Source organism: Dromiciops gliroides, chromosome 3, assembly GCF_019393635.1.
Source record: "Dromiciops gliroides isolate mDroGli1 chromosome 3, mDroGli1.pri, whole genome shotgun sequence".
Classification (NCBI taxonomy): domain Eukaryota; kingdom Metazoa; phylum Chordata; class Mammalia; order Microbiotheria; family Microbiotheriidae; genus Dromiciops; species Dromiciops gliroides.
The window spans coordinates 640,987,699-641,013,611 of record NC_057863.1 but is presented as its reverse complement, the minus strand read 5'-3'; the positions used below and the strand labels follow the sequence as shown (position 1 = coordinate 641,013,611).

The 25,913-nt window shown below is 52.3% G+C and overlaps 2 protein-coding genes across 10 annotated transcripts in view; both read left to right on the top strand.

Moving 5' to 3' along the window:
- Window positions 1-2,928, top strand: part of AGRN (agrin) — a 93,904-nt gene extending 90,976 nt beyond the window's left edge. For 5 of the 7 annotated variants that reach the window (XM_043991656.1, XM_043991659.1, XM_043991658.1 and 2 more), the window contains one exon: window positions 999-2,928. In XM_043991656.1, coding sequence (XP_043847591.1) covers window positions 999-1,156 — 158 coding nt within the window. In that variant the 3' untranslated portion in view covers window positions 1,157-2,928. The remainder of the gene's footprint in view (window positions 1-998) is intronic. The other 2 variants (XM_043991660.1, XM_043991661.1) reach the window with 1 other exon arrangement.
- A 6,204-nt stretch (window positions 2,929-9,132) lies between these two features.
- Window positions 9,133-25,913, top strand: part of LOC122745447 (tyrosine-protein phosphatase non-receptor type 11-like) — a 40,219-nt gene continuing 23,438 nt past the window's right edge. For 2 of the 3 annotated variants that reach the window (XM_043990770.1, XM_043990769.1), the window contains exon 1: window positions 9,133-9,218. In XM_043990770.1, coding sequence (XP_043846705.1) covers window positions 9,205-9,218 — 14 coding nt within the window. In that variant the 5' untranslated portion in view covers window positions 9,133-9,204. Of the gene's footprint in view, window positions 9,219-18,168; window positions 18,293-25,913 lie in introns of those variants that run through there. The other variant, XM_043990771.1, reaches the window with a different exon arrangement.

Genomic DNA, 25,913 nt, shown 5'->3' with positions numbered 1-25,913 from the left:
GCCCCCTCCGCACTAACAATAATGAGAACTTTAGGGTTTCCTTCAATCAATTAACAGACATTTCTTAGCAGCCCAATGAGATTGGGGGTAATGGGGTAATGGGTCAGATGACTTCAGTTATTACCTCCACTGGAGGGATTTAGCTATGGCCTGGACAGGGGGATGGGTCAGCCCCTCCAGGGACATGTGACTTCTATAGCACCTCTCTGCTCTATAGACCAAATTGAAGGCAGGGAAGGAAGCAGGAGCAGACAGAAATCCAAGAGCCATTTCTCTTGGACTTGGAATTGTGAAGCCCTGGGTTTCATGCTCACAGAATGAGCCTCAGTTTCCTCTTCTGTGAAATGGCCCTGTATTCCCTAGACACTAATTCTGTGTGGAACACTTTAACACTATTCAAGGCCCAGAGGGAAATGGGTTATTGCTTGTGGCTTGGGCATGTATCATGGGGCTGTCACACATAACTTTGGCTCTTCAGAAGCCTCTCTGTCCCTCAGGCTATACACAGCTTTGTTTCCTTTAGATTTAGACTTTTTATTGATCTCTTTTGTTCTTATATCACCTTCATTTCTGAAGAAGAAAATCCATCCATATTTATCCTTCCTTTTCCCACTCCCGTTCCCATCCTGCCATCCCTTGTAACAAAAAGAAAAACAAAGGGGCACGCGTGTGTGTGGGGGGGAGGGGGGGATTCAACAAAACGCATTAATTTACTCAGCAATGTATGCCGTGTTGCACACCCTCAGCCTCCCTCCTTCACCTCTTCAAAGAAGAGAGGGAAGGGCATTTTCTCCTCTCTTTAATATTTGTACAGATTAGCTTCTCTTCAACTGTTCCCTCAGCTCAGGACACTCCCTAAAACCAGTTCCTCCGACAGTGGGAGTGTGGATGGACTGAGGGATGGGAACAGGTTGAAGCTGGGGGTCAGTGCGTGGACGGAGTTCCCCTGCCTGTCTGGTTTGACTGACCTGCTCCTCTCACCCTGCTGTCTCACCCAGGGGGCCTGGAGAAGTTGACCGTGGCGCACAGCCTACCCAAGGCTTACAGCACGGGCTTTGTGGGCTGCTTGCGGGGAGTGGTGGTCGGCCAGAAGGAGCTGCACCTGGTTGAGGACGCCTTACATAAGCCGGCCCTTCGGCATTGCTCGGCCCCATGATGCCCCTGTCCACTTCCAGTCCTGCCTCCTGCCAGTTGTTGTAATTATTTTCTATTTTTGTAAACTCATGGCTTTTTTTTATATATAATTTCCCCCTGCCCGCCTGTCAGGGGATGGAGGAAATGCAGACCTCCGTCTACCCCCACCCCTGCTCCACTGAGAGCTGCCTTCCACTGGCCTCTGTTTGGGGAGGATCCTGGCTCTGAAGGCCTGGGTCCTGGCCCTATCTTTGGGCAGCTGGGGGGCCCCACCCCAGGGGCAGCCAACGGGGGCCTGGACCTGACAGACTGCAGGCTCTTTCCCGGGGGCTTTGGCTGGGCTCCAGTGGCCTCCTTCCCTCCTGGTTCTGCCCCCAAAGGAGGACAAAGATGGACCAGCCCTGGCCGAGAGAAGGTCAGGCCAGAGGAATTTGGGCTAGCCTGGGTCCTCGGCCTCCATGCCACCTCCCTCCCCTTTCATTGGTCTTTTGTGTTTGTAATTTATGTGTGTAAGAGTCTGACTTTATCTGTTATTTTTAATGCACTGTCATCCTTGCCATCCCTACTTTATTCCCCTCTACCAACAGTCTCTCATGTGTATACACACACACACACACACACACACACGCACACTCACACTTATACAGACACACAGACCCTCACAGACACACTCATACAGACTCACACACTCACACACACACACACACACACAGAGGCCGGCACTCCCTAGTGACATTGCTGCCTCTGCTTAGATGCCATGAAGCTCAGTGCCTGGGGCACGCTTCACCAAGGCTGTATGGAAACAGTGTCTCCCATTCCTTCTTTGCCTGACTTTACTCTTCAGAAGCCAGATAGCACGATCGAGCTCTGAGGGTCTTATTGTGGGCTTTATTGGGGGCATGGGGGCAGAGGAGGACGGTTTCTGCCCTCTCCACCACACTACCTACCGGTGCCAGCCTCCAATCCCCCTGGCCCTGGGGCACATCCATGGCTCAGTTCCCAGAACCCTCAGGCTTGCTCAGTGCCAATACTGTGACATAGAAGCGATCTTATTTGTTGGGCCCAAAGAGCCTTTGGGGCTCTCTTCCCATACTTCCCAGCCTGGCTTGGATGGATTCCGCACACTCCAGTGGGGTGGGGACCCATCTAGCCCTCTCCTGCCTGGTCACTGCATTTGAGTGTGAGCAGATAGGATCAACATCACTTCAGCCGTGAGGAGAGGGCCCAGACCCAGTCGGGCCTTGCCCTCCTGGCCAAGGGAAGATCGTTTTGAAGGCTCCAGATTCTTCACACACCAGCTGCTTGTACTTCGAGATCCTTCCTCCGCACTTGGGCTTCCAAACATGGTCTTTCTCTCACATCAGAAACACCTCCGGCAGTGGTCCCCAGGGCCCATTTTTTGAACTTGTAGAGAATGGGTGTGGCCTGTGGCTTTTACAGGAGTAATTATGGTGACTTTTGGAAGAAAGGACATCTGGGAGTTGGACTTTTCTCCCCTCCCCACTCTCCTTTTTCAGCACTAGAGTTGGGATGGGGGGGTTGGGGGTAGTGGAGCTCTCAGAGGCAGCCAGGACTGGAAGTGGCTCTTAAAGCTGTCTTTGAGAAAGGGTGATTTATCCATGGGGGTGGTAGAGTGAGGGGCTGGGGGAGGGGAACACTTTTGAGATCCATTCCTTGTCCCTGGGCACTGGAGCCCAGGGAGCGCCCTGTCTCAAAGCTGGAGTCCCTTCATTTTGTCCCTCTCCCTGGCAGTGCTGCCTGGGGGTGTTGGGGCGGGGAGCAGAGGGGGTGGGGGTGGGGCAGCCTCCCATAAGAAAGGGGGAGAGAGGCATTGCAGTAGGGGAGGGTGGATGATACACTGGATGGGGCTGTGACTTTCTCCCTCCTTCCTGGAGGTGGTCTTGGTATCTCACATGTTGGGAATAACACTGGACCCTAGGAAACTTTCCCAGATATTGGGGGGGGAGAAAGGTGGCGGTGTTTGCTGGGATCAGAAACGCCTTAAAATGCAACATTTGTGTTTTTGTTTCCCTGTGCCCTCTCCCCGTTCCCACCCCCACCCCAGCTGGGCATAGTCCCCCTGGGAGCTAGGATTCAAGACTGGGCCTGGCGGACACTTAATCTTCTGTTTGTAAGAGAAGCCAGGAGGCCTGGGGGGGGCGGTGTTGGGGGTTAGGGAGAGGGGCTGGGACCACACCATGCCACACCACACCTCTCCATGCCACACCAAGGTAGGCCTAGCCCCTGCTCTCTTCTGGTTCGGGCAATGGCTGCCAGGCCTCCCTACCCCGACTCAGCATGATGTAACCATTACTAACTTTATGTGTGTCTCTTGTCAGTCGCCATGAAATAAAGTTTGAAAACTTGAAAAGGAATTGTTGTGTCTCATGAGACAATGGGGGGAAGGGGCATGGCCAGAAGCCTTCCTTCTCTAACTTCCAGCCTCACCTAGGCCGGGCTAGTGACCACTAAGAGTGCCCAACTGTTCTCCATACACCACTGTAAGATACACACACCTCACAAGTCTATGTAACTAGCCAACAGGGGCTTTGGACCAAGGATCCTATTAGACTCAGAGGGACTATGCAGGTACTGAGTCCCCCCCTTAGACAAGGAAGGGGATCATGGGGTGTTCAGGGAGGGCTGCTCATTCACCTTTGTTGTCCACCTTCACCCAACTCTCACCTGTGGCTTCAAGAAGCTGTAGCATGTGCAGCGACTGCACCTTGGTAAAAAGCCATCTGGGAGGCAGCTAGGTGGCACAGTGGATAGAACACTAGCCCTGGAGTCAGGAGGACCCGAGTTCAAATCTGGCCTCAGACACTTCCTAGCTGTGTGAGCCTGGGCAAGTCACAACCCCAATTGCCTCTCCTTCCAAGAAGAAAAAAAAAAAGACAAATCTGGGCTAAACCAGGTTGAGGGTAACTGACAGGCCTCAGACCCATTGGTGAATTAGGGGGATATCTACATCAAACATGTGAAGACTTCCTCCAGCAGAATGAGGGCATGAGAAAATTTTGTTCCAACAGCCATGAAGGTGACAGAATCAGGCACTGTGGAGCCCTTGGAATTTCGTCAAACATGGAAGATGCCCAGGTCATCCACCATGTCCCGGGCCATGGCCCGTCATTTTTACTTTTGTCCTACCACTGGACTTCAATGACTATTGATGAGAGTGAGGCTGATGGCTTTGTGCGGCTCTGTCTCACTTAAATCCAATTCACATACTTGAGGCAAGACATCACCTGTGATGTCATTGGTCCTCTTCAAAATGAAGGGCAAACAAAATGTAAAAGTCGAGGAAACAGACCCAGAGAGATCGATGTCACTTGCCCAGGGCAACCCAGTTATGTGTCTGGGGTACAATTCAATCTCAGTGTCCTGAATTCTTAGTACAATGCCCAGGGACACAGCTTGTCTGCTACTCCCTTCTATCTCTATGGTCCTTCAGGGTCCTGGATGGCCACACCTGTGCTGGGCTACTCTGGCTCTCCTGAGTCAAGATGAGAGCAAGGACTCACCCACAGCATTCTGGTTAATGCCAGATTGGTGCTGGTGCAATATCCCTTCTCAGAGAAGGCTGGGGATCAAGGCTTATCTGGGTTGTTCTGAGAAGGTCATTAGCGGTGGGGAGGCTGGAGCTGGCTTCTCCCTGCAGGACAGTTGAGAGCTGGGGCATTTTAAGTGAGTATGAGGAGATGAGACATAAGCGCTACCCGGGACATCACTAGCGGTGATTTCCAGAAGATAAGTCATGGGTAGGTAGGGACCAAATTTCAAGGGAGGCCTTGAAAAACAAGCTAAATTTAGATTTGATGAACTTTCCATCCAAAAACATTGAAGTGCCCATTCTGTGCCTGACATTGGAAATGGGTGCATGTTACATTAATATCCTCACCTGTTCCTTCTATTGATGAGATCACAGCATTGCCGAAATGATGTGCATAGGGTCACACAACCTGGTCTTTCTGTCTTCAAGGTTGGCTCTAAGCATTCTGCCACACTGCCTGGAGGGCATGAAAGATATAAAGATTCAAAAGTGACATTGCCCGCTTTCAAGGAGTTTGTATCCTGTCCTGAATACTAATAATGGAACTGTGGATAGGGCTTTAAAGTTTAGAAAGCCTTTTCCATACATTATCTCAACTGATCTCCAAAGGATCAGTGATTGTGCCTCAGGACAACTGTGGCATGGTGGATAGAGCACTGAGCTTGGAATCAGGAAGACTCATCTTCATGAGTTCAAATCGGACCTCGGACACTTACCGGCTGTGTGACCCTGGGCAAGTCACTTCACCCTGTTTGCCTCAGTTTCCCCATCTGTAAATGAACTGGAGAAGGGAATGGCAAGCCACTCCAGTATCTCTGCCAAGAAAACCCCAAATGGGGTCATAAAGAGTTGGACATGATTGAACAACAAACAATAAAGTCTCATTTGATCCCCAAAGGATCAGTGATTGTGCCTTAGTCATGTATCCCTCACAGCAGATAGGTGGTGGCCAACTGGGCATGTTTAGCTTGGGGAAGACTCCAAAGGGCCTTGAGGGTCCCTTCGGATATTTGGAGGGCTGAGGTCTAGAAGACAGATTGTCCTGGTTTGCTTGGCCACGAAGGGTGGAAGTTACAAGGAGGGGGGCAGCTAGGTGGCGCAGTGGATAGAGCACCGGCCCTGGAGTCAGGAGTACCTGGGTTCAAATCTGGCCTCAGACACTTAACACTTACTAGCTGTGTGACCCTGGGCAAGTCACTTAACCCCAATTGCCTCACTAAAAAAAAAAAAAGTTACAAGGAGGCAGATTTACCTTAATGGAAGGACAAACTCAGCAGCAATGAGAGCCATCTTGCAGTGGGAATGGCTTTCCTCAGGAGATCACACCGGGAGGTCCCATTCACTGGGTAAGTTACAACTTACTCAAAGAGGGGATTTTTGCTCAGGTCTGGGTCTGACCAGATGGCCGCTAAGATCCTGTCCCACTCCAAAATGTGGTCATTCTGTGAATGTTTAATGAATGGGCAGTAGGCCACGGGAAGATCTGAAAGGTTCTTAACCGCTAGTGTCTGCTGCCCTGATGAAGGTGGTATTTTAGGAAATGATTTTGGAGGCTTGTGCAGGATCAGAAACAACCAGTGGGGTCACTTCTGGCCTCCATTGGGAAGAATTCAGGGCAGACCAGCCCTAGCTTCCCAGCCATGAGGGTTGTGAGACAGGGGGATGGACTAGTTTGGAGACAGTGCCTTTAGCCCACCAGCTGGGGGAATGGGTGAGATGATTTCTAAACTAGGGAGCTTCACCTTGAAAGACCTTTCAAGCCTCCCACAATTACTGTGTGTGTCTGGGTCAAACTCACTCTCCCTGAGACAAGCAGTCCTGGGGGTTTGGGGAAAAGTAAAATCTCCTAATATCTGCTTAGTGATATACCCGAGGCCAGAGTGACAGAATCCCAACCCCCTCTCCTTCCCAGGGGCTTGGAACTGATGTCGCTGCCATGGGGCAAACTGGGCAGAATGGGCCCACACAGAGGGGACTCCTATGATCCTCATTCTTTCTCCCAGCCCCACCAATCTGGGTGGCATCTGAATTCCTCCCACACCCATGCCAACTGCTTCCCCTCCTGGGGCTGAAGTTTGGGCCATCACTGCCCCCCTACTTCAGCCCCCACTCTGCCCCTTCCCAGTCACTCTGTGCCATTTACCCAGCCCCCTCTGCTGCCTGCCCTCCACTAAGGAGCTGATGCCCGGAAAGACTTCGGAGGTTCTTGGAAGGGAAACACGGATAAGGAGGAATTACTCCCCAGGGTAGAGGATGGAGATCCATTATCTATCTTGTTGATCTTTAGGATGTAATGCTTCTCCAGAGTGCACAGGCTCCATGGGGGAGGGGTGATTCCAAGGCTCCAAGCCTGGGCTCTCCCCACCCCCAAGGCAAGTTTGTAGTCTACTGGTAACTCCCCATTAGCCACTAGAGATAGCCCGACTTTCCTGGGCATTGTCTTTGGTGGCCATTATCCTTGAGTGATGTGAGCATCATTAGACATTACCCTCAATGGGCATTGTCCATCTTCACTTCTGAGGGGCGATCCTCAGAAGGTCATTTTCCTCACTGGACATTTTTCTGGAAGGACATTGTCCTTCCTCTGCCTTTCTTCTTTGACCATCATCCTTGAGACATATTCTCACCTCATGTGTATAAGAGAGAGGGGAACAGACAAGAAGGGAAGAAGCTCCTTTGACCTTTTATACTCCAGTGATGCTTAGAAAAGTCCTGCACATAAGTAACCCATCTGCTCCTTCCCTATGTAGCAGAATGTAAGCTTCTTGAGGGTAGGCAGGGAGCCATTTTAATTCTTTATTTTTGTGTCATCCCCAGGGCATGAACAATATGTTTATTGAATGAATGTCTCCCTCCCCTCCCCACCATACTGGAGGCACTTACAAGTCCACAGGTAACTGGCAGGGCTGAAATGTTGTTTTCCTTCCAAAAGACCTCAGGATGGCCCTCACTCCTCCAAGCCAAGGTTTCCATCTGTTGAGATCCACCCATTCATTCTCCAAGGTCTAGCTTGGATGGATGCCACCTCCTCTGGGCCGGTCAGTCTATGTGCATTTACTAAGTACCTACTAAGGGCTAGGCACTGTGCTAAGCATAGCCTGGAGTGGCCTCACCTTTCTTGGCACCTCTCACACTCACTATTCAATCCCACCCTGAACTGGGCTCATTTGTAGGTGGACTTTATTCCCTTCTGCTCAGCTGGGGCCACAACCTGTTCTCTTCCAGGCTGAGCCCATGGAAATATAATCTGTGTGGCATCGCCAGGGAACAATGGTGCCTGACCCGGGAAGATAGGGATTCTTCATAGCCTGTTAGGGGACAGTCATCCGCACATTTATAACTTTATATTTTATATATTGTCACAATTGGTTTTTAGCCAGTAACATACCAGGGGTACAACACAGGACAGCTGCCTCCACCTTCCAAGAGCAGATGAGCAACTAGTTCCCAGTCAAGCTGAGGGTCTCTCCTCCTCTCCTCTCCCCTTCTGTGACCCGTATGGGAGGCCAAGCTGGAGGTAGTCCTGTCTGGGACCTCGTGGGGGAGGGAGAGCAAACCTTGTCCCGCACCTGTGTGAGGAGCCGGCTGCTGGGGGTGGGGGGGCCTAACCCCATGCCTGGGGGTATATTTAGTAAATGATCAGGCCACAGGAGTTATTATTAGCTGGAAAAGGAGGGCTGCCAGGGGGGAGGGGAGGCACTCTCTGGCAGGGGCTAGGGGAGGTTCAGGGCTGGGTACCAGCATCCTCGCCTTCCTTGCCTCAGGTTAGAATGGATATCTGGCTGGGGTGTGTGTGTGTTTGTGCGTGGATAGGTGGGACCAGTCCACATAACTGCCCTCCCCCCCTTCACTGTGGCAGCACCAACCCCGAGCCCCTGGGGACCTGGGGGCCATTTTGAGCAGGCTTCGGGGCAGCAGGGGGACAGGGCATCAGTCCCATCCACAGACCTTCCCAACCTAAGTCCAGGGAAGGGTGTAGGAGAGGAGGAATAGCAGAAATCAGTCCTGAAACTGCTCAAGCTGAGGTAGTGTGAGTGGAGAAACTGAGTCGGAACTTCAAAAAAGAAAGTGCACAAAAGCTGCTCTTCTCTTTCTAGCGAGATGCACTTGGAAACATGACCGAGCCTGTGCACCGCTCAGGGTAGCCGGGCTGGACACCGCTCTTAGCCGCGGCTCCCTTCAACTTTTCAGGAAACCAGAGTTGGGGCTAGCGCGGCCCCTTTAAGGGCAGTGGCCTTGATGACACGGGGCGGGGCCCCGGAGCTGGGGAAACTGTGGCCCTCAGTGGGAGGGAGGGACCTCCTGGGGCGGCCACGTGGTTCCAGGGCCCATATAAGGCTAGAGAAGGCGGAGATTCCTGGAGGAAGGAGGCGTGACATGGCCATATGCGGCCATATGGGGCGGGGCCTGCTGGCCGGGCCGGGCGGGGCGGGGCCGAGGAGGGCAGGGCTGTGGCCAGGCCCGGACGGTCCACAGAGCGTGTAAGGGGCGCCGGAGCCGGGGCCCCGGGCGGTAGAGACATGACTTCCCGCAGGTGAGCTTCTCGTCGCGACCTTCCCTTGCCTTGCCTGGGCTGGGTCTCCACCAGCCCGAGCTCGCGGAGGGTGGGCTGGGGCCGCGATCCGAATCATTGAAGGTGGTGCCTTCGGGGCGGGGAGGGGGCCCCCAAAGACCCTGATCTGTCTTCTGAAATCGACCGGTCCCAGCCGCGAAACAAACACTCCAGGCCACCGCCGGGCTGGTCCCGCGAGCCTCGATTTGTCGGCTTCGGGAAATGGGCCGGCGCGGGGAATTTGTCTCCCTCTCTCCTCCCACGTCCACTCTCTTGCTACCGTGGGCGCATTCGTGGAGGTGGTGGGGGCGGGCAGAGAGTCAGGGAGCCGACTCCTCTCGGCCTCTGGAGGAGCGGCCGCTCTAGTGAGGAGGGGGTGTCTACATTGCGCTCGGTCTACGCCTTTCTCACTTCGGGTTCTACTTCGCCCCCGTCCCCGACTTGGACTCGGCCCCTTCGGGGGCTGCCCCGGTGCCCAGGACTCCTGGGTTCCCAGCCCGCCGAGGTTCCCAGGGCAGTCTGACTCACCGCCCGTCAGAAAGGAAACACTCTGGTTTCCTTGAGCTGAGTAGCCCTGGGCGGGCCGGTCCGCCCTCGCGTAGCCGCCGTTGCTGCCTCAGCGGAGCTGGGATTTGGGAGATGCGCCCAACCTGCGCACCTACCACAGGACGCTCCGAGACCCCTTGGCCAATAACCGCCCCCCCCCAGCTGACGAGATAGCCTCTCCCTTCTTCCCACCCAACCCCTCCCTCCAGTCCCTGGGGCGCTGACTCACCTCCTCGGGGCTGGCCCCAGGGACCCTCGATCTCCTTAGCTCGCCTTCGTCCTGAGACTGAATCACTGGCCCTTAGAGGATGCTTGAGCTCAAGGCACCAACAGGAACCCTCTACCGGGAGCGGCCTTCACATCAGCGGGGTGTGACTTCCAACCCCTGGAGGTAGCGGTGGGGGGAGGGCTAGCCAGGAAGCTCTTCTCTGCCCATAGGCTCCTCCCAGTGCTCAGGGTCAGAACTTTACCTAGCCCTGGGTGAACGGGGCTTTGGCCCAGGGCGCTCACATCTAGGGGGTGGAGTTCCTACCAAGTTGGTTTCTCTGCCTGCTGCTTTGGTCACTATGCTGCTCCCTCTCCAGAACCCTGTTGGGACTCCTAGCCCTCCGGCCTGCTCAGGTTCTTTGGGTCCATCTGAACTCAGACCTCAGTGCCAATCCCTCACTGACATTGATCAGCCACAAGAGGCCTTCGAGCTTTTCCCCTATCTTCTTTTGGGTCCAGAGAAGTTTCCCTAGCACTCTTTGGTGGTGGTGGTGCGGATGGGAGTCCTTCCCCCATCTCTTTAACAAGGACTGGGTCTCTGGATCTGTCTTCCCAAGTGGGAATGGACATATTTGTTCCCTGAGGAGTTGTTTGATCCTGGAGCTAATTGTGCACATGGGGTGTAGGAGGGGGTGCTGAGAGCATGCTTGGGGATATCTCCAGCAGACTGTTGAATTTAGAACTGAAAAGCACCTTAGAGATTCCATAGTCCACCCCACCCCTTGTTTACAGATAAAGTGAGGTTACCATTGCCCGAAGTCAGACAGGTGGTAAATGACTGGGCAAGTGTTTAAGCTGAGCTCCTCTTATTCCAGTTGCCAAGCATTTATTAAACTCTTGCTGTGTGCCGAGCACTGTTCTAAACTCTAGAGATACAAAGAAAAGCAAAAGGTCCCTGCCCTCAAGGAGCTTACAATCTAATGGGTATATAACTAGGTACAAATGAGATGCATTGAGAGGTGGAGGGTAGCCTTAAAGGGGATGCCTTTAGCTATTGGAGGAACTGGGAAAAGCCTCTAGGAGAAAGTAGTGGGTGACCCATATTCTTTTCTCTGTCCCATACTGCCCCTCACAGCTTCTGATCCTACTTCCTGAGTGAGGAGACTTGAGCTCCCTGGGGAAGGGAGAGCCCATGTCCCACTCCCCACGCCCCACTTCCCTTGAGATACCAGCTCTCATACCGTCCCTTCATGTCCTGTATCCTGCATTGCTCAGTGGTCAGTATAGGAAATGTGGCACAGGGAATTCTGGGTCCTTTTCTTAGCTCCCACCTCATTTAGTTTTTTCAGGATGGGGATGGAGGTTGGAGGCTTGGACTGGGGGCATGCCTTCCCCTTCCCACCTACTAAGTTCTCCTGGGTCGAGGTGGGGGTGGGTGGGAATGAAAGCAACAGGAAATGGGGGAGGACAGGACAGATGTTGGGCCTAGGCCAAAGCTTCCTGTCTGAGGCGGGAGGGAAGAAGGAAACTCTCGCAGGAACTGGGCACTTCCTGCTGTTTCTGCCTGGGTTCTCACTCTGAAGGTGGGAGGGTAAGAACTAGGGCCACGTGCCCCCCTAGCAGCTTTGTGTTAGAGAGACTGTATCTCTCTGGCCCCTCAAACACTGTCTCTCAAGAGGCTCCTAGGAGCCAATTTAGAACTTGATCATGTTGTCCGAACTCTTCATTTGACAGATGGGGAAACTGAGGTGGAGAGGGGTTAAAGTCACTTGCCTTATGGAACTGGGATTCCAACCAGCTTTTCCTGACTCCAAATCTAGTGTTCTCTGTGCTGTTTCTAAAAACTCTCACGTACCAGTTGATCGAGTGTTGGACTTGGCGTTTAGAACACTGGGTTTGAATCCTTCCTCAGATACTTTCCCCTGTTTAGCCTCAGTTTTCTCATCTGTAAAATGGAGACAATAATCACATGTAGTCTTTGTCTCCCAGGACTGGAGTAGGAAATCACGCGAGATTAATAATTATAATAATAATAACTAGCACATATACACATACAATACATGTGTATATAATACCTGTGTGTGTATATAATACCTATGTATAACATGTGTGTATGTATGTATATGTGTGTGTGTGTATATATATATGTATATATGTATATATATATATATATATAAAACACCTACTGTATACCAGACACTATGTTAAGGGCTTTACAAATATCTCTTTTGATCCTCACAACAACGGGGGGGGGGTTGGGGGTGTTAGGTGCTATTATTTCCCCCACTTTACCATTAAGGAAACTGATGCAGGCAGACATGAAGTAACTTGTAAGTGTCCAAGACTGGATTCAAACTTGGTTCTCCCTGACTCCATTCCAGACACTATCTCTACTATATGGAAAGCCATGGACAAACTTTAAAATCCCATAGGAACCTGAGCTCTGGGATTGTAGACTCTTGGAGCTAAGAGGCCCACGCTCACAACTCACCTCTGCTGTCTGAGTGACTAGTTACTGTGTTCCCTTGGGCAAATCACTTTACTTTGGGGGCCTCAGTTTCTTCATCTGTAAAATGGGGGGTTAAGATAGCCAACTTTCGAAGTCCCTTCCAGCTTTGCATCTAGAACCTGAGATACTTCATTTCCGTGTTCCTGTGTCCCTCCTTCTAATTAATCAGCTATTTCTCCTGCCTGAAGCAGCCTCCCAGGATGAGCCACCCCTGACGGGTGCTTGCCTTTCTCCAACTCCCCCCATGTTAAACAGAGGCAGGAGATGTGCACAGTGACCTGGTCCCATACTAACCACCCACGGGATGGTCATTGATCAGGCTGCCAATGACCAGGAGGCCTTTCCCCAGCCCACTTAATTTCAGTGCCTCCTCTCTCCTGATCATCTGGCTTCTGGCTATGGCTTATTTGTAAGTTAGATTTCAAGTTCCTTGAGGGCAGGCGCTGTTTTTGCCCTCCTCCTTTGGTATCATCAATGTGTGGCACAATGCCTGGCAAACACTAGGTGCTTATAGTGCTTGTTGATAACCCTGATGTGAAGCATGCTCCCAGTAGCTTGGGCTGTGATCTCTGACACAGTACTCTTTTTTTTTTTTTTTTGAAGTGAGGCAATTGGGGTTAAGTGACTTGCCCGGGGTCACACAACTAGCAAGTGTTAAGTGTCTGAGGTCGGATTTGAACTCAGGTACTCCTGACTCCAGGGCCGGTGCTCTATCCACTGTGCCACCTAGCTGCCCTTGACACAGTACTCTTGAGAGAGAAGGGAAGAGTGAGGGGAGAAGAAGAGGGGGCTCTCCCGTGCCACAGTAGGGGAATCAGTGAGGCTACCCCCAAAGGGTGCCTGAGAGGGACATTCAGAAGGACTTCTACATAGTCCCCTGGGCAGGAGCTACAGGAATTCTCCCAATGTGCAGCATCTAGGGACAGGCCCTAAGGCAGGCCAGGGGCAAGTTCGTCTTTCAACCTGGCCAGGGCTTTTGCCCCAGTTCTGAACCTCCCCCGTCTCCACCATCACCCATGGAAATCCCCGGGTCTGGGAAGGGAGGGGGGGGGCTGGCACCAACCTTCAGGCGGAATCCTAGGTCTTAGAGCTAACAGTGACTTTAGCTATCATCTCCCCCAGCCTCTCATTTGACACATGAGAAAACTGAGGTCCCACAGGGGACGGGACTTTCCTATGGTCAGATGCTAAGCAAGTGACATAGGCAGCCTGTGAATCCAGGTTCTAAGATGTTCTCTGGGATCACGCCACACCCATGCTCCCCTGACACTGGAAGGGGGATGCTCCTTCCCTGGGAGAGGGAGGGAGCTCAGCTCAGCATGCAATGGGGGTGGGGGCTGGGAAGGCGCTCACAGCTAGGAGGGAAGGGCCTTGGCCCTAGTCAGGGGAGTTATGTCTGCTCAGGGAGCTCAGCTCTAGGCTCTCCACCCCTCCCCCACAAACAGTTCCTTGACCTAGCAGGGAGAAGGTTTGTTACACTGAAAAGATCACTAGGTTTGCAGTCGAAAGCCTTGAGTTCCAATCCTACTTCTGCTGGTTTCTATTGCTAGCAAGACCTTAGAAACAAATCACTTCCCCTCTTTGTCCCTCAGTTTACCCATATGTAAAATGAGGAAGTTGGACTAGATGGCTTCTAGCTCTAAATCTATGAGCCTGTGAGTCTGTCCTCAGATCTCTGAAGGAGACAAGGAAGCAAATCACTTCCCTGGGCCAGTTCCCCCAGCTCTGTGAACTTCTTTGGGCTTCAGTCGCCTCACCTGTAAAACAGAGTCAATGATTCTCAGGTTTGAAATGAGAGGGGTGGATCGGGGCTGGACTGACTTCATCCTGGCATAGCTGTAACTAGGACAAGGTGACTGGGGCTCTGCCACAGGGTGCCAAATTTAGAGAGTGCTGACAGCCTTTTCTGTCCTTCTGTGGAGAGAGGTGAGCTCTCTCCTCTCCCCTTCAGCAGCCTTTCCAGAAGTGGTCTTGAACCGGTATTCAGGGACTTTCTGTCTCCCTACCACCAGGCTGGGTCCCCTGATGGAGGGCTAACCCAAACTCAATCTTTGTTGGTCCTTGCCCCTAAATTGAATTTGCTAGTTCCAGCCCTGCCACCTAGAGAACTGCACTTTTCCATCTCCGACCTTGCAAATATGGAAAGGCCAGTGTTTATGGTGGACAATTCCCGCCCCCCCCCATAGGCATTTATTAAGCACTTGCTGTGTTCAAGGGACTGTGCTAGGCACATGAGACAAAAACGACTTTCAATGGGTCTGAATTGTGGGATATGGCTGGTTGATAGGATAGGTCCTATGGCTAAGCATGCTTCCAAAGTGTACTAATAAATCACTTCCCTCCAACATCCTTGTACAGGAATGGTGTGGCTATTTTTCCTCCATTTAAGAGATCACCCCTCTGGAGCTGGAAGGGCCTCAGAAGGCAACTAGCCCAACCTCCTCCTCATTTGGCACATGGGGAAACCGAGGCATAGAAAGGTCACCTGACCTGCCCGAAGTCATAGGAGAATCAAATTAGAGTTGAAAGAGACCTCAGGGGTCATTTAGTCCAGACTTTACAGACCTGGGGTCTGTGGTGGACCTGGCTGCAGCAGGGTGGGGGGTGTTGGTGTCATCTTCCCCCTCCACTTTGGGTTGATCTTCATACCTGTCAGAGTGGCTTGTGGGAAATACACCTGTGCTCTCTTCTTCCATGCAGGGAGAGCTCTAGCTGCTCCATCCCCTCCTCCCCGCCCCGGCTCCAGGTGTCCCAGGCACAGCGACTGAAATCCTTCGAGTGCCAGCTCCTTTGATTCCCCCCCAAAACAAAAATTCCTCATGAAGTGTGAAGGCAGAAATAGCTTCTCTGTCCTTGCCCAGGGCTAAAAGTGACTCTGTCCCAGTGCCCAGGGTTCCCAATTTAACCCTGATGTTCTTAATTCGGCTCTTGCTCTTGGATCATGGAGGGGGTGTTGGTGGGGGGAGGGGGGAGGGAGGAAGCCTGGTGTGGGGACAGGGGTTTGGCCAGTGGCATTGCCAGGTATTGGATGGGAGCCTAGTCAGAGAGAGTACCCCCTGCCCTCAGGCTCTCCTCTGCCCTACCTCTTCCATATCCGGCAATCAGAGAGCTTTAGAAGTCACCTACCTCATCGATGCCGCTGCCTGAAGTAAGCCCTAAACCTGAGCCACTCCCCCAAGACCAGGCTGAGGAATGTCCTCTTCAAAATATTCCACATAGGGTATGGTGGCATGGAAAATGCCCCAAATGTTTGGGAAGAGGTATTCAGTTCAAATCCTGCCTCAGACACTTGACACTTACTAGCTGTGAGACCCTGGGCAAGTCACTTAACCCTCATTGCCTCACCAAAAAAAAAAAAATCCTGCCTTGGCTACATACTAATTGTGTGACCTTGGACAAATCATTCTACTTCTATGAGAAGAGCCATGGGGGGGGGGAGTTAAGGAGGGGTTTGGAGGAGCAGAAGGGTAGCCTGCCTCTCCCGCCCTCAACCCCCATGAAGTCAAGAACCAGCTTCTCTGGCCAATAGAATGTTCCTATTTCCTAGTAGAATGGAGCATATAGTGTTTTTTGGGTGACAATCCATCCCCATCCTCAAGTAGCTCAGCTGAAGTTTCCGCCTAGTAACAGTTTCATCTCTGAGTCTCATCCACGAATTGGGTGGAGTAATAGACTTGATGCCCCAAAGGTTCTAAACCATAGAATTTCATAATTGCCATAACCCAGCCTCACATGCATACCTGTCCAGCTCTACCTGAGCCTTGACCTTCTGTTTTCCTGTCTGTATTGAGGACGTCGGAGCAGGGGTTAGCATCTGCGGGCTCCCCCCAGCTCTAATCATCAATGAATCATCAATGGCTTCATTTGGGTTGGATGAAATGCCCCTTACTTCGACATGACTCCTTGGCCCCTCTCAGGGAGAGGCAGACTTCACTTGTCTTGGTATTTGGAGAGCCCTGCCACAGACTCAGCAAGGGCTTTGTGGACCTGGGGATGGTGGGACTTGAGGAAGGCAAGGAAGCAGTGGCCAGAGCCTCTGGATACTTGGCCTTTCCTGCTGTTCTGTGTTTGTGTTTCTCTGTCTCTCTGTCTTTCTCTGTTGGGGTGCACAGAACACTGGGCTTGGAGTCAGGAAGACCCGAGTTCAAATTCTACCTCTAGCTATGACCCTGGGCAAGTCACTACTTCTGTCTGTCTCAATTTCCTCAACTGTAAAATGGGACTAACTATAGTCCCTGCCTCCCTGGGCTGTTGTGAGGATGAAATGGGAGTATTTGTAAAGTGCTTAGCACACAGTACCTGGCAGAAAGAAGGTGCCTAATAAATACTTGGTCCCTTCCCTTCCCTCCTTCCCTCTGTGTATCTGTCTCTGTTTCTCCTTCTCTTCTCTCTCTCTCTCTCCCCCCTTTCTGTCTTTTTCTCTGCCCCTTTCTCTGTCTCAGTTTCTCTCCTTCACCCTCTGTCTCTTTCTTCCTCTCTCTCCACTCAGTGTCTCTCTCTCTCTCTCTTCTTTTTCTCCCTCTCTCTCTCTACTCTCTCTCTCCCACTGTCTCTTTTTCTTACCCTTTCTCCCCAACACTGTTTCTTTCTCCCTCTCCCCTCTCCCCTTTCTCTCCCCTCTTTGACTCTCTCTCTCTTCTTTCACCCCCTCTTTCTGTTTCTTTCTCCCTCTCTCCCCACTCTATCTTCCTATTTTTCTTTGTCTCTCCCCCTTTCTCTCTTTCTGTTTCCCTCTCCCCACCACCCCACCACCCCTTACTCTAAGAGGAATAGACTGAGACTACAGCAGGATGTGCTTGGGTCAGATCTAAGGAAGAACTTCCTGCCGGGAGCAGGTTACTAAAATAAACAGCTGAGGGATCTGAGAGCCTCCAGAATAGGAGGAGCTTAGGGAGAGCCCCATCCTGCCTCTGCAGGGTGAAATGCAGCTTTGTCTTTGGGCAGGGGTTAGGGAAGAGATGCAACAGAATTCAAAGTGCTGACTCGGGGGTCAAAAGGCCTGGGTTCAAATCTTGGTTCTGCCACTTAATATCTATATAACTTTGGGGAAGTTAAGTTCCTCATTCATAAAATGGGCTGACTGGACTGGATGACTTCTCAGGTCCTTTCCAGCTGCATAAGCCTGTGATGCTGAGGATCCTGACAGATTCCTTGGGACTCCAAGTGGGTTTCTCCCAGTCTCCTCCCCAGCCCTGTGTCCGTACCAAGCCAGGGGGAAGGTTTGCCCCGGCTCCCAGGGCCTCGGACTTCGCTCAGCACCTTGGGAAGCTCTTTCTGTCTAGTCCTTCCCCAGACTGCCTGAGGGGCTAACTCAGAAGCCAGCAGGTAGGATCCACTGGCATTGCTTTACCCTTTGGTTCAGAAAGTCAGCCTCCCCACTGCCTGCACGTCCTTCTCCCTCCCCCTCCCCTTCACCATGTCCTGAGCTGAGCCGGCCCAGCCTGGAGGAGAGAGGGGTTGGGCTGAGCCTTGATGTCCTGGCTCCTTTTGGCCCAGCTCCCTGGAGCTGCCCTCCAGCCAGACCTCGGGCCCCAGCTGTCCCTCGTCCCTCAGAAGCTCAGGCCTGTCCCCTTGGCCCCGGCCGTGCCCCTATCAGGCTGCCACACGCCCAGCCAGAGCTCAGCCAAGTCCCCGATTAGGGCGCCCACTCCCCGCCCCCTTCCCCCCTCCCCCCGGCTCCTGCTCCCTTGGTGTCCTGTGGTTTGTGGACTAACGTCTTGGTCTGCCTCGGAGCTGGACGGGCAGGCAGACGGAGGTCTCTGGCTGTGTCTCTGGGGCCCAGGGCCATGGTGAGGTAGGGAGAACACGGGGCATGGGGGCATGAGGGACACAGCTTAGCGGTGGCACCTGCTGGCCTATTCCTGGGCTCCCCAATGTGCCTGGAAGGCATTTAATTCCCCGGGGTCTTTCTTGTCCCTGGCTTCCTGTGGGCCGGTGGGGGTCCCCAGGTGGAGGGGGATGCTGGGGTCTCCTCTTGCTTTTGGACCTTCCCACTGAGGTTGTTCCCTCTGCCAAGGTGAAGGTAGGGAAGCCCTGCGTGGATAGGCAGGTCCCTTTTCTCCTCTGATTAATCCTGGCATGGGGGTGTTGGGGTACCTCTAGGGATGGTCTGTGTATATTTGATTTGGGGATAGGACAAGTATCACATCTGTTCTGGGGGCTGGCCTCCTGGCAGCATCTTGGCCCAGGGACTATGTTGAGGGTGTGACTGGGATTATCTTGGCTGAGTACCGAGGATGGAAGGGTAGAGGGTCTTTATGACAAGTCTGAATTGATTTGGGGGCCTTCCATACAGATGCTCTGGCATCGCACCATCACCAGTATCACTGGGCATCGGCACCAAGGGACCCCAGATCTTTTGGGTCCAGGAGAGGAGTGAGGTCAGTCCTGGGGCCTCCAGAGACTTCCTGAAGAGGGTAGCGGTAGATGTGGGAGGCTTGATTTCTCTTGTGGGGGCACACCAGGGGACCCTCGGTGCATGTGAGCCCCTTGCAGGGGGTGGCTGGTGTGGGCTCACTCTCAGGCTGCCTCTCTAGGAGGAAGCCTGAAGCTTGGCATTCTGGGGAGGGGTGTGAGAGACTCCTTCCCATTCAGAGCCCGTAGCCACTGCCCCCTCCTCTGGCTCATACTTCCACTTGGGTGACTTTCCACATTCCCTAGACTGGTGTGGCCGTTCTCACCCTCTCGGATACATGTCCCTCTCATTTATCCACAGGGACATTGGGCTGACCCAGTGACTTGGACTGTGTCCAGTCCAAACTGCCCAGCCATCTCCTGGGATGGTTAATGCAGAAAGTATCTGAGAGGACATAGAGCTAGGGTGGGGCAAGCACCTCAGAGACTATCTAGTACAAGGCCCTTATTGTACAGAAGAGGAAACTGAGGCCCGGAGAGATGAACCGGCTTGTCCAAAGTCAAAGATGACTACAGCCGGCAATGGGCAAATATTAGCTCATCTGATCCTCATACAACCTTGGGAGGTAAATGCTATTGTTATCGTACCGTTGGCGTTTTTGCAGATGAGGAAGCTGAGGCAAGCAGAGGAGAGGTGACTTGCCCAGGGTCACACAGCTAGTAGAAGTGTCTGAGGCTGGATTTGAACTCAGGTCTTCCTGGCTTTTAAGTTTGCTACTCTGTCCCCTATTCCAGTCACCTAGGATGAAGCTGAGATCTGAGCCTGGGACCTGTTGACTCTGTCCAATGCTCATTCCATTGTGCGATGCTGCTAGGGAGGGGGTTTTGAAGCCACCTGGGGAAATGGGGGGGGTCCCTCTTGGGCATTGGATGTTGGTCGTGGAAGGGGGAGGCTGCTGGCTCCCAGGGACACACAAACATTCCTCTCATCTGTCTTGTGTTATTTCAGGCAACTCACATCTTGCTGGGGGAAGAGCTTTAGGTTTGGAACCTCAGGACCTGAGTTTGAATCCTCCTCCAATACCTACTCCCTGTGTGACCTTGAGCAAGTCACTTTCCTTGGCTGGGACTCAGTTTCTCATCTGTGAAATAGGGTTGGACTAGATGACTTGAGATCCTTCCTAGGCTCTCTCAGTGCTGCCCCTGCCCCCAGCCTCTGGACATGGGGCAAGAGCCCCAGAGAAGACATTTAGGACTCTCATGGGATCCTGAAAGGGGCGGGGGCTCTTGTCTAACCTCCTCATTTTACAAATGAGGGAACAGAGACCCAGAGAGATCAAGTCATTTGCCAAAGACACAGAGGGAGTAAGGATGAGGTGGGATTGGAACCCAGGCACCTTAGGGAAAGGGTTTGACAGAATTTCTGGAATCTAGACCTTCAGTAAGGTGGGGAGAAGCAATGTGACACATTGCCAAGAGATTCAGAAGCAGAGGTCTTGGATTCCAATTCTGCTGCTGCCAGGTGGGTGGCCTCTGGGGTCCCCTCAAGCTCTGGAAATTTTAGGGGTGAGAGCTGGCCAGGAGCTCAGAATCCCTTTAGCTTCATAGACTGACCTTTGAGGCTTCCCATCCTCCTTCCTCTCTAAGTGAAGGTGCTGCAGGAGTCTATGGACGTGGAGATTTGGGGAACGAAGTGTTAGAAGCCGGGGGAAGGCACCGGGGACCAGGCACTGAGGCATAGCAGCCTCTCCCCAAGCTCACTGACATAGGGGAAAAGCTGGGTAAGGCTTCCTGGAGTTCGGGAGGCCTGCTGAGCAGGCACTGCCTCGGGAAGAGCGGGGGCCCTGCTACCTGGTCGGGGAGGGGACTCGAAAATGCCTAGGGGCCATGGATGCAGCCTGAGTCACTGGCAGGGCTGGGTATCTCGGGTCCATCTGCTGGGGTGGGGGTGGAGGTGGGGGTAGGCGATGCCCAGGGACCCTAAGCTATGATTCACTTCCTGGGGGAGATGAGACCAGGAGGGGCTGGGTGACTGGTCTCACTTCCCTAATGACAGTCTGCTAATCCAGCCAGGGGGCAGGGGTGGGGCCACCCAACCTGGCTTTAGGAAGCAGCTGGCCCTCTGCTTGGGACTATCCCCAGCCCCATCCCCACCCCGCGCCCAGATCCACCTGCCCTTTTGCCAGGGAGATGGGAAGAGCAAAGCAGCCATCCCGTCCTGGACAATGTCCCCTGCCCCCATTCCCATGAAGGCCAGGGTGTGGCCACAGCTGTGTCCTCACCAGGGCCACCATTCCAGGGCCCCCACTGGGCACAGACACACCATCATATTGCCACTTCTTCTGGGGCCAGACGGGAGGGCAGGATGTAGGCCCCCACATAGAGGGCCGGAAGAGGCCAACCCCTTTTTTAGTAGATGAGAGAACAGAGGCCCAGGTAGACTAGATGATTTAGGTAAATTGATACAGAGCTGGAAGGGGCTTTACAGACCCTCTGGTTCAATCTCCTCATTTTACAGAGGAGGAAACTGAGACTCAGGGAAGTAAAGAGATTTGCCCAAGGTCCCATGTATAAGAACACAGGCCTGGAGCTGAAAGGGGGCCTCAGAGGCTAATTAGCACAAACTTCTCGTTTGAAAGGAGGAAGTGAGGCCCAGAGATGGTGACTGTTCCCCCAAGGTAGGTGGCAGAAGCAGAATTTGAACCCAGGTCTTGTAGCTCGGAATTCAACCTCCTTCCCACTGTGCCAAGAAGCTCTCCCCAAAACTTAGCTCCAGAAACAATAGAAATACGGCCAGCTTCCCCTGACAGAAAGTTGGGGCTTCAATCTGTGGGGTTTTTTTGGTTTGTTTTTTGATTGGGCAATGAGGGTTAAGTGACTTGCCCAAGGTCACACAGCTAGTACGTGTTAAGTGTCTGAGTTCGGGTTTGAACTCAGGTCCTCCTGACTCCAGGGCCAATGCTCTACCCACTGCACCACCTAGCTGTCCCTCAATCTATTTTTAGTGAGTATTTATCTTAGTGAGGATCCATGGGCCCAGGGCAGGGAAGGGGCTACACACTACACACGCATGCACACAAAACACACACACACACACACACACACACACACACACACACGGAATTCCCCTGCTCCAGGACAGACTGCAGTGACTAGGTCAGGGATAGATGCCTCTGGTTTTCCCCAGCCCAGCCTGAGGTCAGCACAGAAGGCCTCAGCTCCTTCCAGATCGGGCCTCCTGGCCCGGGAAGGACGAAGGTGAAAGGGAGGGGGAGACCCTGGAGTTTATTCTTGCCCAGGCTGGCCACAAAGCTCATGGGGACCTGGGGTCCAATCTGGCCCCTTGAGGAGATTTCCGCTTTGATAAGACCTGAGCCACTCTTGAGAGTGAGATGCTGGGGTGGGGGGGGGGGATGGAAAATCTGAATAGAAGTTACCAAAGGAAAAAACAACCTGGCTGGCCCCCCTCCCCCAAAACCACAGCTCTGGCCCAGCTCCCTCCCCCACACCCTGACTCCAGGGCCCAAGTGGGGCCCTCACTCAGCCTTGCCAGAGCCCCTCACTCAGCATTTTCCACAATGGAGGCGGATGCTGGGCAGGGAGGGAGTCTCTGTGATGGAAACAGCTCACCCTCTCACTGTGTCTTTGTCTCCATCCCTATATGTCTCTGCTGGTCATTGCCCCCCCCCCCCCCCCCCGCCCTGCCTCTGTCTCGGTTTCTGTCTCTCTGTGTCTCTATCTTTCTGTCTCTCTCTGTCTTTGTCTCTGTCTCTGTTTCTGTCTTTCTGTGTCTCTGTCTCTGTCTCTGTTTCTGTCTCTGTGTCACCGTCTTTCTGTCTCTCTGTCTGTCTCTCTGTCTCTGTCTGTTTCTCTTGGTCTTTCATCTATTGCCAGGTGGTGTCCATTCTTCCCCCTCTATCTCAATCTCTTGAATCTACCCATCCTGTCCACTCTCATGTCCCCTACCTGAGTCCAGGCACTCATTACCATTCTTCTGGACTATTGTGATAGCCTCCAAACTGAGCTCCCCAGGTCTGGTTTCTCCCTTTGCCACCTAGGCAGCTTAGCATCAGTCAGTAAGTCAGTCAGCAAATATTTATTAAGTTGTCACTATGTGCCAGGAGCTTGAGATCTGCCTCAAGAACTACTGTCCTCCTCAAAACCCTTATATGGCTCCCCATTGCTTGTAGGATAAAATCCAAACTCTTTAGCTTGGCATTCGAGGCTCCCCAAGATCCAATCCCAACCTGCCTCTCCAGCCTTCCCCTTCCCTGTTCCTTTTTCCTATTCTAAGTGGGCCTTCCTGAGCATGCCTGGCATTACCCTGGAAAAAAGATCCTGAAGAGGGCAGTGGGCTCAGAGTCAGGAAGACGTGGCTTTCCCAGCCCACCTTAGATACTCACAAGCCATGTGACCCTGGGCAAGTCACTCCAATTTATTGGTCTCAGTTTACTCCTCTGCAAAATGGGGGGGGGGGATGGACTTGATAGTCTCCAAGGGCATGCAAAGCTAGTAAGTACCTACTATGTGCAAGGTAGGCACCAGGGGGTGCAAAGACACAGGAAAATATCATCCCTGCCCTGAAGGAGCTGACAGTTTACTGGGGCAGTGGAGCTTCCTCATTGGGGAAAAAGGGTGGCAGCTTCCAAATGCTTTGTTCTTTGTGATAGGGACTCTTGCCTAGCAAGTCTTTCTGTCTGTCTGCTCTCTCTCTCTCTCTCTCTCTCTCTCTCTCTCTCTCTCTCTCTCTCTCTCTCTCTCTCTCTCTCTCCTTCTCTCTCTCCCTCTCTCTCCTCTTCCTCCCTCCCTCTCCTCTCTTTCTCTTTTCCCCATCCTCTCTTTCTCTCCCTTCTTCCCTCTCTCTTCCCTCTTTCTTTCTTTCTTCCTCCCTCTCTCTCTCCTCTCTCCCTCACCTCCCTTCCTTTCTCCCCTCTTCTTTTATATCTCTATCTCCATCATCTCTATTTCTCTCTGACACTCTTTGTCTCTCTCTCTCTCATATTTTCCTCTGCATCTCTGTCTCTCTGTCTTTGTCAGCCTTTCTCCCTCTTCCCACCTCTCTCTGATTTTGAAGTTAGAAGACTCAGGTTTGAAGCCTCTCTCTGATGTTTACTATCTGTGTGACCATAGACAAGTCCCATTCCCCCCCCCCTCCCCGCTGCAATGGGCCTTAGTTTCCTTATTTGGAAAATGAGGCAGTTGGCCTAGAGCAGGGCTTCTTAAACTTTTTCCACCTGAGACCCCTTTTTGCTTAAGAAATTTTTCCGTGACCCTGGATATATAGCTATATAAAATAAATGTACATAACCTTTTGTTGTTGCCAATTTTTTTTATGACTCCCACATTCAGTTACACAACCCCATATGAGGTTGTAACCCACAGTTTAAGAAGCTTTGGTCTACATGGCCTGTTAGGTCTCTTTTGGCTTGAGATCAAGGATCTCATGACTTCCCTGGGTCTCAGTTTCCTCATCTCTAAAATGGGCCAATTGACCTAGATATCCTCAGCAATCCCTTCAAGGGATCTCTGATCCCTGGTCTTCCTGTTTCCTTGCCCCGCCCCCCCTGTCTCAAAGGGTGGGCAGAGGCCCCAGTGCTAGAAGGGGGTTCTGAAGGTCCATCCTTCCCTAGATGTTTCTAGTGGAAGAGCCAGGCCATCCCAATCTGGGATAAAACCTCTGCAACCCCCATCATGCCCTGCAAAGAAAGGGTTCACAAGACCCCAGCCCAGTTCAGGTCCCAGCCTCAGCTCTAGTGCATTCATTCTCGAGGCTGTGTTTTGTTGAGTGGTTCCCTTTGTGAGGCTGTGCCTTGGCAGGCAGGTGGGCAGATCATGATTATTGATTCCATTCTGGAAAGATCATGAAGGTTCCCCTCCTCCTTTGGAGAGTGGTCAAGCTAGAACCCAGCTTAGGCCAGAATTGAATCTGCAGCCACTGATCTTCCCGTAGACCTGGAGGTCTTTGGCCCTTGGACCAGCCCTATCCCTGTGCTTAGCAGTTTCCTTGGTGGGGTGCAGAGGAAGGAAGGACCTGGGCTTATATCCTGGCTCTTTGGCTTAATCACCTGTGTGAATCTGGGCAAATCACTATTTCCCTGAGTCTCAGTTTTCCTCACCTGTAAAAGAGGGTTGGATGTGATGTCCTCTGGAGTCCTTTTCAACTCTAGATCTGCGTGAGACATCGAGGTCACTCAGTATATGAAGTGTTCAACTTAGAGACAGGAAGACTGGAGTTCAAATCCTGCTTAATAGTTGCATGACCCTGGGCAAATCAATTTCTCACAGCCTCAGTTACCTCATTTGTAAAGGAGAAATAATAATAGCACCTACCCAACTGGATTATTGTGAGGATCAAATGAGATAATCAATAAAGTGTTTTGTAAACCTCAAGAGTGCTTTACAAAATATTATTGTTATTATTGTATGTAAAGGCTTGATGGTCTCCAACATCCTGTCTGCGGGACTACACGACCATGTACACTCCCTTCCCTCTAAGACATTCCATAATTCTCTAAAAGGCTGGGGACCCAGAGAGCATTGTTTATTTCCCCTCATCTTAGACCTAAACAGATGCTGGGAGTTCCCGTTCATCACCCCTACCCTCCCCAACGCGTGGTCGTCATTCTTCTCAATCACTCAATTACTCTGCACCGAGGTTACAATGTTTCGATTGCCAGTTAATTGCCAGTCATAGGCTACAGTGTTATAATGACAGAGCTGGACAGCATGAGGGCTATGTGGGAGGTGGGCAAATCCATCTAGTAGCACTTCCTGATTGCCTAATTTGTGTGCTAGGCTCTGTGTGGGGGTTACAAAGTAAAAACTAGAAGATTCCTTGCCTTCAAGCAGTTTATATCCTTTTGAGGCAGGAAACACATACATGTAAAAGTATATTGAAAACAGTTACATGGTAATTGTTCTGGGGTGGGATGAAGGAGGCACTACCTGCTGGGGGATTTGGAAGGCTTTATGTGGGAAGTGGTATTGGAGCTAAGGCCAGGGTGAGGAGGGAGGGTGTTCTAGGCATGAGAAGGGGGATGGAGGGGTCACATGTGAAGAAT